A 15,627-nucleotide genomic window follows, 5' to 3' on the forward strand; every position below is an offset into this window, starting at 1 on the left:
ATGAGAAAACTGAGGCCTCAGGAGGAGAAGCAATTTGCCCAATATGAACCCAGGGGGTTTAAGCTTTTGAGCTTAGGAACTCAGGATCTGTCCCGATTATAGACTCGAATCTCTGCTCTGCCCCTCGCCAATCTTGAACTTTAGAAAGTCGCTGAACCTCTCTGCGTGCCTCAGTTTCCTCGCCTGTCACATGGGGATCCTTATATCGAAGCTTCCTCGCATCAGAACCCACCTCCTCGTGATGCTGCCGTAGTGACGAGTGTCAGCGCAGGCGCGGAGGGAGGGGCAGTACCGGAGCCTCGGCGGGAGCCCCGGGAGCGGGCGGGGACCCGGGAGCCCAGTTCTACTTCTTCTCTACTTCTTCCCCGCTGCAAGTCTGAGGAGGGAAGGAGGAGAACTTCCCCCTTCCCTCCCCTAGGCTTCGGCGGCTGAGGGACGCCCGGATTTCTGACCGGGACCTGCGGCGGCCGCGCGACTGGCAGGGCGAGCGGAGGCGGCGGCGGAGAGCCCAGCATGGCCCGAGCCACTCCCTTAGCTTGGCCGCCGCTGCTGCTGTCCCTGCTGTCGCTGTTCTGGGCGCCCTCGGAAGCCGGTGAGTGACCCCACGCGGTCGAGCGGCCCCTGCTCCCCCTCTCCCTCCCCACCCGCCTGGGCCCGGCCCCCTGGGTTCCCCAAGGTAGAGCGCACCGCCCTTCGCCCTTCGCTTTGTGCTCCCCTCCGCCCCAGGGATGGAGAAACGCCGGGCCAGGGCGGTCTCTCCTGACAGCTTCCTGGAAAGCCACCGGACCTCGGGAGATTTCTGAAGGGCAGGGCGGGCCAGCCTCCGGGAAAAAATAAGGTGGAAGGCGACTCACGCCCCGGCACCAAACCTCTCGACCCCGCTCGCTACAAGCGGACCCTTCTCCCCAGCCCCCAATAACCCGCTGACAACGACAGGGGATGCTTGATGCGGGGGGAGGGAGCAGCGGCACATAACCCCGTTGCCGTTCGACCCCACACGTCTGACTCTAAGGACATGGCCGTTCATTCATGCATGCATTCATCCCACACACGTTTATTATAGAGTTCCTACTATGGGCAGCCTTCCAAGTTACTGGGGATACAGCACTGATGTCAGACGGCGGTGGGCTCAAAATAGCTTTGGGCATTTAATACATGTGTGAGCTCAGGAAAGTAACCTAAGCTCTCTGTTTCCATAAAATGTGTGTTGGGGACGGGGCAGGGGGTGGAATTCTACCTACCTAGTTTAAGACCGTGTCTTGGGAAGATGCTGAGCTAGGTCAGATGCACTGGAGAAGAACAATAATGATAACGATAATTCACGTGAACAATAACAACACTGAATGCAGGCTCGGGGAAACCAGAGTCTGGCCATGTCCCAAAAGGTCTCAAGCCAGCCTCTGCCCCTCACTTGCTGGTTAGCTTAGGCAAGTAGCTTGAGCCTGCAAGGCTCAGTGCCCCCTCTGACCAATGGGGATGAAAATACAGGTGCTCCCAGTGTGGATCTCATGGGCCCTTGGAGAGGGTTGGAGGAGGCCTCACCTAAGGGAGCAGCCCAGTGCCTGTCACACAGTGGAGCTTGGGCCTGGCTATTACTCAGAGTACGAAGCCAGAGAAAGGCCACTTCATCCAGTTTCATCCTCATAGCGGTCTTGCCATCAAGAGAAGGAGAAGGAGACTCATTTGCCCAGGGCGGTCTTGCCTCGTGGAGGGAGAAAAACCAAAGAAAAGAGGTGAGCCACATCAGGATGTCATTGCTAGAGCCAGGATTTTGGACCCAGGGCATGGAGGATGCAGATAGAAGGCAGAGTAGAAGACTTTCTGGAAGGGTGACATGTCATTCTCAGAGAGACAATTTGCTGAAAGCCTGGGTGTTTTCTTTTCACCCATGAAGCCTAAGTCGGCAGCTCATAAACGGAGTTCCCAGAGACTCATCAGAGAAGGAGACTCACTTGCCCAGAGCTGCACAGCATGTCCATGGTGGAGCTGGCATTCGAAGCCAGACTAGCATGCTCACCACTCCACAATCCCCTCATGTCCAGACTGTGCCCTCCCTCAACACAGCACGCTCCAAGCACCCCAGTCCACTACCTCCCAGCCTCCTCTTCCTCATAACAATAATTATAGTATTCCCCTGTATAGGGTGCTTGGCATATCTAATCCCTTTACATAAATTTCCTCATTTAGTCCTCCCAACACCCTCTTAGGTTATAACCACCCCCATTTTACAGATGAGGAGACTGAGGCTCAGAGGAGTGAAACCAGCAGCACAAAGGCCACAGCTAGTGAGTAGCGGGACTGAGAGTCAAAGCACTTAACTCCTTCTCACCTTGTCCCTTATCCTTATTATTATTAGTAAGGACGCACAGCATTGTGTTTCTTGATATCGATAAAAGCCAACACATATTGAGGACCTACTATGTGCAGGGGGCCCTGGGCAGAAAGATTTTCATCTGGAGCCTGGTAGATGAGAGATCAGGAGTCTTAATTGTAGATGGCCCAGGTTCAAATCCACCTCTGCCACTTGTGCTCTGTGTGACCTGGAGCACAAGACTCTGTGCCTTGCTTTCCCTCTCTATAAAGTGGGGCTGACGGTAGTGCCTACCTCAAGGAGCTGTTTAAGGCCTGAATGCTGGGAGATGTGTAAAGTGCTCAGAACAGCCCCTGATGTTTGTAAGCAACCCGTGAATGTTAACTGTTCTTAGTCCCATTTTACAAACTAGGAAAAAGAATCAGAGAGGTTAAGGAAACTGCCGGAAGCCTCACAGCAGAGATCTGAGGGGATCCAAAACACTGGGGCTATGATCACCTCCCTTCTTGTGCTAGGATCCCCTACAAACATTTTCCCAACCTGAGTCCGCACAGAGTAATAGCAGTAATACTTTATTTCATATATTCTAAGACCTAGAGTTTCTTCCCCTTTCCACACCTCTAAATCCAGGATGCTCTAACCACTGAGGATGGGTCGTGCTGTAAATGGCATCTTAAAATTGATGACTCGGGGTGATGAAACAGTTTGTGGTGGTTGCACACATCGTGAATGTACTTCCTGCCACTGAACTGTATGTTTTAAAATGGTTTAAGTGGCAATTTTAATTTTTTAACCACAATATTGACCACAATTTTAAAAACTGATAATGCTGAGATAGAAGAAATACGGTAAAAACAGCCCGACTGAACGGGAGCGACCCGGTTGCAGACCAGGTCAAGCCGCCCTCACCCTCACCCCTGGATCCGGACTGACCCTCCCCACCTCCGTCCCCCCTCCCCACACACACTCCCAACTAAGGGGCTTCAAGGCCCAGGTGAGCGACCTCCCAGGCGCCTCTCCCCATCCAGATCAGGGACACCCGGGTGTGACTCGCCCCGCGTTTCCCCGCAGGGACCAAGACAGTCGGAGTGCTGGCCCCAGCCCAGGTGCGCGGCTTCCTGGGCGACACCACGGAGCTGCCGTGCAAACTGCAGCCGCTGGGGCACAACGTGACGGTGACGCAGGTGACCTGGACTCGGCAGAAGCTGGCGGAGGCCGCCCGCAGCGTGGCGGTCTTCCACCCCACCCAGGGCCCCAGCTTCCCGGAGCCCGGCCGGTTGGAGTTCGTGGCCGCCAGGCCAGGCGTGGAGCTGCGAGACGCATCGCTGGCCGTGCGGGGGTTGCGCGCCGAAGATGAAGGCAATTACACCTGCCAGTTCGCCACGTTCCCCAACGGCGACAGGAGCGCCCGAACCTGGCTCCGGGTGCTCGGTGAGCCGGGAGGAGGGGGGCCGAAAGGGAGGGGTGTGGGGCGGGGTAGGGAGGTAAGCGAAGAGAAGGAAGGGCCCGGGAGGGAGGGAGATTCCCTCCCGAGCAGGGATTCCGCGGGGACAAAAGAAGGAGGTCGGGCAATGATGGGGCGGGGATGCAGAAGGGGAGATTAGAGGGGGGAGGGGCTGGAGGACCAAAAGAGAGTACTAGAGATGCTGGGAAGTAAGATCTTGGAGACTGAGGGCCGAGGGGATGGAGGGGATGGAGGGGCTGGGGGTGCTGGGGAGTGGGGAGGGGGGGAGTGGCAGGTGCAAGAAAGGGGTGGGGACTGGAAGGGCCCTGGAAAGCGGAAAAGCCGCTACCAGCTTGGGAACCTCCTTTCCTCATCTGTAAAATAGGCTTAGTAACAACAGTGCTGCCTTCAGAAAGCTGTCCTGAGGGTCCCGGGAGTGTATCCAGGTGAACTGCTTAGAGCAGAGGCCTCTGTGAGCTGGTGATAGGGGGTCAGTTGTTGTTACTCCCTTTGGTGAGGAAGGGAGAGTTGAAATAGACAGACTGGGAGGAGGGGATTCTGATACCCAGTGGGGGGGGCGGGGGGACGGGGGGGAAACCCTTGGCATTGTCACGGAACCACGTGTTCGTTTTTATGAGCGCCAGGGGAAATATGACAGGCCCTCCTCTTGGCAGCTGAGTACAAAATCTCTGTGCCTCGCTCGTTTCCTCGTCTGTGAAATGGAGATCCGCTACGAGGATGAATAAGAGGAGGATGAATAAGAGCTGACGTTTCTTTTCTGCTTATGTGCCAGGAACTGTCCCGGGCCTTGCACGAATGACTCAGGAAAGATTAAGTGCTTGGAACAGTGCCTGGCACACAGTACCCAACCAAAGGCAACTGTCGTCATTTCAGAAAACTTGGGACTTCAGGTCTTACGATTTAGGATGAGGGTAAAACAGAACCAATGAGTCAAATTAAAGAGAAATCTTCAGTAACAAGAACACAGGTACTGAGGCGAAAGGAACCAAGTGAAACCCCAGGTCCTGGAATCACCAGAATGATTAAGAAATGGTCAAGGTAGTTTTGGAGTCAGACAGACCTTGTGGGGGAGGTCCAGCTCTGTCGCTGACACCCGTGTAACCTTGAGCCAGTCACTTTCCCTCTGAACCTCCAGGGCACGGCTCATCCCTCCCTCTCCTCCATGAAGCCCTCCGTAACCCCGCCCCCCAGATTCAGGCACCCCTTCTGGGCTCCCCCATCCCAGCCTTGCCCACTCTGAGTCATCACTGCCTCAGGAAGTCTGTCTTCCCCTCGGACAGTCCACCCCATGAAGGCAGGGGTGGGGTTGTCTCCGTCGTTGCTGGGTCCTCAACACTGCCCATCACAGAGCCAGGCAATGTGTTCAATTACCAATAATAATAACATATACTGAGCACTTATTACACGCCAAGTACCATTTTAAGAGCTTTACCTGCAAATTCTCATCACCGGTGATCCTCTCATTATACCCAGTTGACAGACAAGGAAACTGAGGCACGGACTTGCCCAAGGCCGCCCTACTGCTCAGGGGCAGAGCTGGGATTTGAACCTGGCCGCATCCTGTCCCCTCAATGAGCCGCCCTCCTCTGCTGCTCAGATGTTGGTTGAATGACTGCAGGTGAGGAGTGACCCGTCCCTTTTGCTTCTTTCCGCCAGCCCAGCCCCAGAACAAGGCTGAGACCCAGGAGATCCCGCTCAGCCAGCTCAGCCTGGAGCCTGTGCCCGTGGCCCACTGCATCTCCACGGGGGGTCGCCCGCCCGCCCGCATCTCCTGGTCCCCGCCCCTGGACAAGATGGCCAATACAAGCCAGGTGCCAGGGCCCCTGCCCGGCACTGTCACCGTCATCAGTCTCTTAACCTTAATGCCTTCCAGCCATGTGGATGGCAAGAACGTCACTTGCAGAGTGCAGCACGAGAGCTTCGAGGAGCAGGTGGTGCTGCCCGTGACCCTCACCGTGCCCTGTGAGTGGACCCAAGTGTGAGCAAGGACAGGAGGGGCTGCCAGACTGTCTCCACCCTCCCCCACCATTGTCTACATTGACCCCCCCACACACCCAGGCCACTTCCAACATCACCCCCATCATCCTCACTGGCTTCCCTGATTACTGCCTACCCCCGTCCGCACATCGTCTACACTGGCTCCCCTGGGCCACGAACGGCACTGTCCTTCATTGTCTATACCCGCTTATTTTTTTTTTCTTTTGGCTGCACCACGTGGCATGCGGGATCTTAGTTCTCCAACCAGGGATTGAACCTGTGCCCCCTACAGTGGAAGCACAGAGTCTTAACCACTGGACCGCCAGGAAAGGCCTATACCAGCTTCTTAGGCCACAGTCCACACTGCTCCCCGACTGTCTACCCTGGCCACTGCCTACACTGACGCCCCGTATGGGCTCCTTTGAGCCCAATCTACACACAGTGCCTACACCTGCTTCCCTGGGCAACTGTCCACACTGACCTTGTGCACACTGCTACACCACTTCCCCACCATCTACACCAACTCCCTTGTCCGTTTTCTACCCTGCCTTATCAACCATCTACACTGGCTCCTCTGGGACCCAGACAGCGCTGCCCTCACTGTCTACACCAGTGAGGAGTTGGCACTGTTCCCTGTGTTGTCTAGAGAGGCGCCCGTGACCACTGCTGCACTGAAACCCTGCATTTTCTACACGGGTTCTCCCAGGCACTCTCTCACACCGACCCACAACATTGTCTACAATGGATCCCCTGGAGAGAGGTCTACACTGGCTCCAGTGTAGGCTATACTTCTCTATAGCCCACTGTTGTCTACACTGGCTCGTCTACGGGCTGTGTCCTCCCATCACTGTCTATACCAAATACTCCCTCCCCAGTAGGTGCCGTACTGATTCCCTCAGCACCCCCCCCCACCTCACACACAAACACCCTGTCTCATTGGCCTTCCCTCTGGGGACTTTGAAAATCTCCCCTGTTGATCACATTTGAGTTGGATAAGCAGCAGGCTGAAACAGGGTCATCCGGGATTCTTTCCTGCGGGACTTATCAGAGCCTTGAATACATTCCTGTGTATTATGAGCAGCCAGGAAGCCTCTTCTCACAGGACAGCCCAGGCACACCAGGATCTGGCTTTACCCAGGAAAACCAATAGAGAGAAGCAGGTCCTGAGAAGCACTCTCTGTGCCCCACCTCCTGGCACCCTGCTGAGGACTCCCAGACTTCTGTTCTCAGAGCCGGGGGGTAGAACCCATCGCCCCAGACCCCTCGGAGGCCTCTGCACTTTGAGCTGTTCCCCAAAACCCACCAAGGCCCTTTTCCCGTTGTGACATGAATCCCAATTATCTTTAGGCCCCTCTGAAGGTTCTCTGTCTCTGAGCCTGTGTATCTATTGCCCCCAGACCCCCCCGAGGTCTCCATATCCGGCTATGATGGCAACTGGTACATCGGCCGTAGTGAGGCCTCCCTGCACTGTGACGTCCGCAGCAAACCAGAGCCCACAGGTTATAACTGGAACACGTGAGTTCCTGGGTCAGAGGGAGGAGGGGCTGGGAACCCAGCCACCTGGGTCCTGAGAGATGAGGGGGTTGGGGACCTCGACTCCTGGGTCTGAGGGAGGAAGGGTGTAGGCAGGAAAGTAAAAAGAGAGCAAGCAGTCAACTGTAGGCTCCCAGGAAAATGTCTGTCTTGCATGCGCGGAGTTTATGAGGTGCTTTAGTCCAAGTGTGCTGACACACCTGCTCTTCATGGCGTGCCTGCTGTACTTAGCTTGAACCCACATGATCCCCACACTCCAGGCACAGTCTGCACTATGGCCAGGCCTGGATTAAAGATTAAGTGGGCCGCAGGAGCTGCCATCATCTGCCCGGGCACACAGCCATGGGGCACAGAGGTGAGCCTCCCATCGGCGTCTCGCTCCCAACCTGATCCCCTTAACCTCTGGGCTGTGCTACCTCCCCAGCCATCACGTGTTACCTGCCCAGTCACCTCTCACAGAGCAGATCCTGTCCCGTTCCCGTTCTCCTGACTGAGGGGCAGAGTACTGAGAAAATCTCCAATTCATCCCGAGGCCGGGGTTCCAAGTGGGGGGAGATGAAGGCAAAGGGGTCAACTGTTTTATGTAATTTTTTTAACTTATTTATTTGCTCGCTCCGGGTCTTAGTTGCGGCACACGGGCTCCTTAGTTGCAGCATGTGAACTCTTAGTTGCGGCATGTGGGATCTAGTTCCCCAACCAGGGATCGAAACCAGGCCCCCTGCACTGGGAGTGCAGAGTCTTATCCAATGCACCATCAAGGAAGTCCCATGTTTTATGTAATTTTTATTGGGCCTTTTTTTCTTATTTCAAAAATAACTTAGCATTATAGAAACTTTAGACAATATAGTTATGAGTAAAAAGAAGAAAACAGCACCTGTAGTCATGTACCCAATCACCTGCAGAACACCTCCACTGTTACCCTTTGTTATATATCCTTCCCGTCTTTTTTTCCAATATTTCTAAACAAAAACTGTGCTGTATGTACAATTTAAATTTTTTTCCTGTATCTCATGAACACCTCTCCATGTCAAGGCACATAGATCTATTTTCCCCCAACACTTTATGAGGAAAATTTTCACACATACAGAAAAGTTGTAAGAATTTTCCAGTGAACACTCAAAAACCCCACCACATGGATTCTCCCTCTGATATTTTCATGTACTTCTTTATCACATTCCTGCCCATCAGTCCATTCCTGTCTCCATCTAGCCAACAGTCCTTATCTTTTATGCATTTCAAAATACCCACAGCCCCCTTCTTCATGGTGCTGGGATTCCGTCATAGATGAGCCCTTCAGTGATTTAACCAATCCCAAATGGGGATACGGAGGTGCTCTCCTGTTTTCAACTATGCAAATGCCATGGTGGTGAGCATCCCCCTCTGTCCATCTCTGTGGACAGCCACAGTCGTGTCTCAACGGTTGGCCAGAGGAACTGCCGATCAAAGGTTTTCAATTGGTATTGATGGCTGGCCGTTACCTTCCTGCCCCAAAGCGCCATGATTCAGGCTCACAAGCCACACAGCCGGGTTTCCATGCCAGCTCTGCAGCCCAAATCCATGCCTGAATCTCCTCCATCCATTAAACCAGTGTTTCTTGACTGTTTACTCTGTGTGCCAGATGCTGCTGACCCACAAACCCTGGTAAATAAAATAGACCAAATTCCCTCCCCTCTCAGAGCTCCCATTCTGATGGGGGAGAGAAACAATTAAATAAGATAACATGGGAATTCCCTGGTGGTCTAGTGGTTTGGATTCTGCACTTTCACTGCAGGGGCCCGGGGTTCAATCCCTGGTCGGGGAACTAAGATCCCACAAGCTGCAGGGCGTGGCCAAGATAAAATATTTTTTTTAATTTTAAAAAGTAAACAAGATAATGTTGTCAAGAACAGAGTGTGTCAGGTGGTGATAAATGCCATGGAAAAGATAAAGCAGAGGAGGAGGGTGAGAAGGGGGTCACTGCAGTTGAAAGAGGGTGGCCAAGGAAGGCGTCACAAAGGTGACGTCTGAACAGAGGCCTGAAGGAGGTGAGGGTGGGCGGTGTGGGTACCGATGGGAAGGGCATTCAGGCATAGGGAACAGCATATGCGAAGACCCTGAGGTGGGAACATAACTGGAGTGTTTGAGGATCAAGAGATAGGCCACCATGGATATAGAGGCGAGAGCAAAGGGGTCAGTGGCATCAGGGAGCCAGCCTATGTGGGACCTGTGCCCGTGCTAAGGACTTTTCCTTTACTGGAGGGCTCTGGACAGAGGAGGGACTTGGGCTGGCTTAGTTCTTTTTTGTTGGTTTTTTTTTTTTGCGGTACGCGGGCCTCTCACTGCTGTGGACTCTCCCGTTGAGGAGCACAGGCTCCAGATGTGCAGGCTCAGCGGCCATGGCTCATGGGCCCAGCCGCTCCGCGGCATGTGGGATCTTCCCGGACCGGGGCACGAACCCACGTCCCCTGCATCGGCAGGCGGACTCTCAACCACTGCGCCACCAGGGAAGCCCAGTTCTTTTTTTATATATATAATTTTTTTTAATTTTATTTATGTTTGGCTGCACTGGGTCTTCGTTGGTGTGCACGGGCTTTCTCTACTTGCAGTGAGCGGGGGCTCCTCTTAGTTGCGGTGCTCGGGCTTCTTTGAACCCGGGTCCCTTGCACTGGCAGGCGGATTCTTAACCACTGCGCCACCAGGGAAGTCCCCGAGCTGACTTAGTTCTAACAAGGTCTCTCAGATGCTGAGTGGGGGACAGAGCGGGGTGGGAGTGGGGGTGGAAATAGGGAGCCCAGTGAGAAGGTTCCCCCAGGCGTGGGGGGAACAGACCGGGGTGGTGGCCGTGGTCCTTTGCTCTCACCTCTATATCCACAGTGGCCTCCTTGTAGATCCTCAAACACTACAGTTATGCTGTCACCTCAGGGTCTTCACATATGCTGTTCCCTATGCCTGGAATGCTCTTCCCATCGGTACCCACACGGCTCACCCTCACCTCCTTCGGGCCTCTGCTCAGGCCCTGAGGAGTCGTCAGACTCAGGCTAGATTTTGAAGGTGGGGCAGACAGGATGTGCCGATTGGCTGGATGGGAGTGTGAGAGGCAGAGCCGGGGGAACTCCAGGCTTGCTTTCAACCTGTACTGTCGATGGCGTGAGGGTTTCTGTATCCCTGGCGTACAGTGAGTGCCCCATCACCTGTTAGTCTAGGCCTCCAACCGAGGCCACTTCCGCACCCATCTGTCTCTCCTAGGACCATGGGGCCCCTGCCACCCTCTGCTATGGCCCAGGGCGCCCAGCTCCTGATCCATACTGTGGACGAGTCCATCAACACGACTTTCATCTGCCTTGTCACCAACGCCCTAGGGGCTGGCCAGGCAGAAGTGACCGTCCTGGTCACAGGTAAGAAGCCCCCTGGGTGGGGAGAACAGAAAGATCAAAAGAAGAAATCGCAGTAGGATTCCCTCTGAAGGAGGAGTTTAGAGGTGATCCCTGGTTAAATGAGTCCCTCAGCCACAAGAATGCTTTCTAGCTCCCATCCTTCCCCTAAGCCCCCTCATGGAAATTTCAACAGCATCAGCTTTACTCTCTGTTAACTCAGCATCTGTACCATTGGAACCATTGTACAGCCACCTGGACACAGCCCCTCTGCAAACCCAGGCTGGGGTAGTTGTGTGATGCCTTTTCCCAATGGACTCAGGAAGGCCTTTCCAAGTGTATTAGACAGAACTCTATCATTTGCAGTTGATAGAAGCACAACTCAAAACAGTCCAAGCAAAAATGGGACTTTATTGGAAAGGTACCTTCAGGTATGGTTAGATCCAGGTGCTCCAACTATGTAACCCAGGAACTTTTCTTGACCTCTCTTGTCTCTGCTTTTCTCTATGCTGGCTTTATTCCCTGGCAGGAAGGTAAGATGGTCCTCAGCAGCCATAGGCTCACAGCCCACCAGTTTAGAAATCCCAAGGGAAAGAATACACCACTTTCAATAATCTAGCCAAAATCCCAGGGCTGGCTCTCATTGGCTCAACTTAAGTCACAGACCACCCCCCACCCCCATGAACCAATCACAGTAGCCAGGGAGAATGGAATGCTCTGATTGGCCAGGCCCAGGTCCCATCCTAGGAACCAGAGGGTGGGGTCAAGTCCACCTAAACCATATAGACTGAGGGAAGCAGAGTGGCAGCTTCCTTAAAAAACGAAGGGTAATATTTTGGGGGCAGGTAAAAAGCCGGAAGTCTCTCATCTTAAATCTGTGCTTCCTTCTCTTCCTGCAGAACTTCCCAGGGAGCCGTCACATTCGGGCTTGTCCTCTGAGAGCATTATCATCCTGACTTTCACTAGCATCCTGGTTGGTCTACTCCTGCTGGGGCTCCTGATTTATTTCTGGAAATACAGAAACTCCCGTGAGTCTCCTCTTTTTTGCAACATCCCCCACCTGTCTGCCATAAATGAACATCACCACAGCCAACATAATTGAGCACCTACTATGTGCCAGGCTCTGCACTAAGCCTTCCACGTGGCAGCCTCTCACTGAATCCTCACCCCAATACCATGAGGTTCCCTCATTTGACAGACGAGGACACTGAGACCAGGGAGTCTGATTCACTCGATCAGTGATTCATTTTACAAAGTGGGAGCAGCTCCTGTAGGTCCTCGAAGGCCACAGTAAGGATTAGGCTTTTAATCCAGGTGACGCAGGAGCTCCTGCCAGATGGATGGAGGGTGGAATAACATTTAACCCCCACCCCAGCTTTCTTCCCTCTGTCTTGCTCACGACTGGCTCCCTCCCTGCTCTCATGGAAAGGAGAGGGGTGGCAGGAACTGGTGCCCCGATCCCGAGCTCTAAAAGGATCTGATGTTCTCTCACCTCAAGGGCTTTGCAAGCCTGTTCTCCTGCCTGGAGCAGCATCCCCACAGCTCCCTCTGGCAAAGCCCTGCGGCTAATTCTGTAATCAAAAGAGCTACATTTTGCTGAGCACTTTCTCCATGCCAGGGACTTTCTGCGCACAACCCCCTTGAATGCTCACAACCACCCTGCAAAGAGAGTCCCGTGATGAGCCCATTTTACAGATGAGGAAATGTTTGCTCAGAGAGGTGATGTCAGCTGGCACACAGCTGGAAAGTCAAGAGTAGAAGGCAGTTCTGTTGGCTACAAAGCTTTGTTCCTTCAACCACTAAACAAAATGGCCTCCTCACATCCCAGCGGGAGGCCCCCTCCTCCAGGAAGCCCTCCCTGATCTTTCCCGAAATGAGCCAAGCACCTGCTCTGGGCTCCCCCACCCCAGCCTTGCCCACTCAGGGACATCACTGTGTGGGGACTTGTCTGTCTCTCCAGTGGACTGGGAGCCCCAAGAGGGCAGAGCTAGGAGTGTCATGGTCATGGCTGTGTCCTCAGCACCACCTACCACAGGGTCGGGCACAAAAGAGGCATCCGAGTAAGTGTTTGCTGAATGCATGACGTCCAGAGCCAGACTGCCTGTATCTGAGCCCACACTCTACCGCTTCATTGCATCACCATGGGCAAATGCCTTACTCTCTATGACTCAGTTTCCTCCTCTGTGAAATGGGAGTGACTGTACCTTATAATATAGGTACAGTACTTAGTGCAGCATTTGGCACCCTGTAAGCCACACACTGGGTGTATATATAAGCTATGATTATTATCACTATTACTAATATGCCTATTGTTATTACCATAGGCACCATGAGAAGAGGGATTTTTGTCTGTTTTGCTCACCACACCCATATCCCCGGCACCTAGAATGCACCTGGCACAAAGTAGACATTTTCTATTTGCTGAATAAATCCCTGTTTGATGGTTGAGGAAACTGAGGCACAGAGAGGTTAAGTCAATTACCCATGGTCACACAGCTGCTAAAGGACAGAGCTGGGATTTGAACCCTTCCCTCTGGTTCCAGAGCCTGCGCTCAGTCAATATTTATGGATACTTAATAACTGAATGAATAACTAGATGAAGCCTATACCCCAGTTGTGTTTTATACATGTAGAAACCATTTTGGGAAGCAATTCCCCCACATCAATAGCAGAGCCAGGACTTAGAATTCAGGGGGCCTGGTCACCCACACGTGCCTTCTTCCCATACCTTCCAGCATTGTCATTCACTTCTGACCACTTCTCCTCCTGTCTCCTCAGGTTGGAACCAGCACAGCTCGTCTGCTAATGGGGTAGGTGTGGTGTTGGAGCTGAGGAGGGTATGGGGGAATTCTGCATGAACCACAGATTAATCACTGTGGGCTTTCCCAAGGAGGGGCCAGGCCTCTCTGGCACCTGCAGCACTTAACCAAAAGCCAGCACGGCCTCAGGAGTCAGGTCCTGGATCTTTTCTTCAAAGGCCTCAAGCATCAGTTCCCAAACCCTTCCTGCTGGGCAGAATCCCCTGTAAGGTTTGCTGAAACGCAGGTTCCAGGAACTCCTTGGCGGTCACACGGTGTGGCTGGCTGGCTGGCATGCATGCATGCATGCATGCATAAATAAATACATACATACTGCAGGTTCCTGGGCTCCACCCCCTGAGAGTCGTCTGGTGGGTCTGTGCTGGCACCTGGGGACCTGAATTTTCATAGGCACCCCGTCCCTCCCCTCCCTACTCGTGACCACACCTGGAGAAGTGCTGCCCTGGCTTCCAGGGGCCAGGAGAGGAGCAGGCCTGCAGCTCTTTGCATGCTGGGCTTCAGCAGGAAGAACTGTTTTGGAAGGGCCTGAGGCTAAAGTTTGTGTATTCCCCCTTCCAGAATGTCATCTATTCAGCTGTTGGCTGTAATGCCAGCTCTCCCCAGGATCCAGAGACAGAGGGCACGAGGTGACAGCATCGGGACTGAACAGAGAGATTCCTCACTGGAGCTGGTGAGGCAGTGGGCCTCGCAGCTGGACACCCACCCACCTCAATGGATGACGTCTCCCTCCAAAGAGACTGGCCACCCTTCCCCTGCCAGACCTCAAGAATGTCCCCTCTGCCTCACAACACAGTGGGCGGGTGCAAGTTCAGGGGTCCTCAAGACCAACCCTCAGGTTGAATCACTCAGTATAAGGGGTCACAGAACTCAGGAAAGCTGTTTACACACGGTTACGGTTTACTACACTGCACGTGTGAGAGGGAACTGTCTGCTGGAAAAAATACCTTCGGGAGATAGAGACCTTGGGCCAGAATGCAGGGCATGAGCCACTCTGCAAGAGAAAGTGAGAAGGTTTGGGGCTTCTCTCTAGGCAGATGGGAGAAGGCAGAACAGAGAAGGATGGGAAAGAGATGCGACCCAGCGGCATGGGAGTGGTAAGGGGGTGACAAGGCCAGTGGGGCTCCACAGCGTCAGGGACACAAAGGGAGATTGGTTGCCTTGCTGCCACATAAACCCCTTGTCCATCCCCAGCCCCCAAACACCTCATTAAAGTTTATTTATTACACCTCGAGTGGCTGTGTGTGAGGGGCTCTTTCGTGGGGATTGAGGAGGGACAGAGTTTTGCATGGACCGTCACCATGCGAGACAGAACCGAAGGCGTGGAGGGAAGACCCTGAATCAAGAGGGCCACGAGGACACGAAGCCCCAGGGTTCTCAGACACCAGGGGGAGAGCATGTCTTACTTCTCTCTCTTTTCAATTCTTTTAACTACAAAATACAGGCAGACCTCGGAGATATCGCGGGCTCAGTTCCAGACTATCACAGTAAAGCAAGTCACGCGGATTTTTTGGTTTCCCAGTGCATATAAAAGTTATGATGGGAATTCCCTGATGGTCTAGCGGTTAGGATTCAGCGCTTTCACTGCCATGGCCCGGGTTCAATCCCTGGTCAGGGAACTGAGATCCCACAAGCCATGCGGCACAGCTAAACAGAAAAAAAAAAAAAAGTTATGTTTACAGTATACTGTAGTCTATTAAGTGTGCAATAGCATCATGTCTAAAAACAATGTACACACCTTAGTTTTAAAATGCTTTATGGCTAAAAAATGCTAACCATCATCTGAGCCTTCAATAAGTCGTCATCTTTTTGCAACAGTAACACCAAAGATCACTGATCACCATACAGAGGTAATAATGAAAAAGTTTGAAATATTGTGAGAATTACCAAAATATGACACAGACACAAAGTAAGCAAATGCTATTGGAAAAATGGCACAGAGAGACTTGCTCGACACGGGGTTGCCACAAACCTTCAATCTGTAAAAAATACAGTATCTGCAAAGTGCAGTAAGGCAAAGAGCAATAAAATGAAGTGGGCCTGTACATAAAATCCCCAAATCACAAGTTATAAAAAGATATCAGGGGTCCACTTTGAGTTAATTTGCACACAAGGTATAAAGTAAGGGTCCAGCTTCATTCTTTTGCACGTGGATCTTCAGTTTTGCGCATCTGA

At 53.0% G+C, this 15,627-nt stretch overlaps 1 protein-coding gene across 1 annotated transcript; it reads left to right on the plus strand.

The window, feature by feature from the left end:
* Positions 1 to 513: 513 nt before the first annotated feature.
* PVR (PVR cell adhesion molecule) lies at positions 514 to 14,639 on the plus strand (the record flags this gene model as incomplete). Its single annotated transcript, XM_079723846.1, has 8 exons — positions 514 to 592; positions 3,383 to 3,742; positions 5,433 to 5,738; positions 7,151 to 7,268; positions 10,512 to 10,660; positions 11,536 to 11,664; positions 13,415 to 13,446; positions 14,014 to 14,639. The coding sequence occupies 8 exons, from the start codon at positions 514 to 516 to the stop codon at positions 14,083 to 14,085; spliced, it is 1,245 nt and encodes a 414-aa protein (XP_079579972.1). The 3' UTR covers positions 14,086 to 14,639.
* Between the last annotated feature and the right edge of the window lie 988 nt (positions 14,640 to 15,627).

This window comes from Hyperoodon ampullatus (assembly GCF_949752795.1).
Source record: "Hyperoodon ampullatus genome assembly, chromosome: 18".
Taxonomy (NCBI): Eukaryota; Metazoa; Chordata; class Mammalia; order Artiodactyla; family Ziphiidae; genus Hyperoodon; species Hyperoodon ampullatus.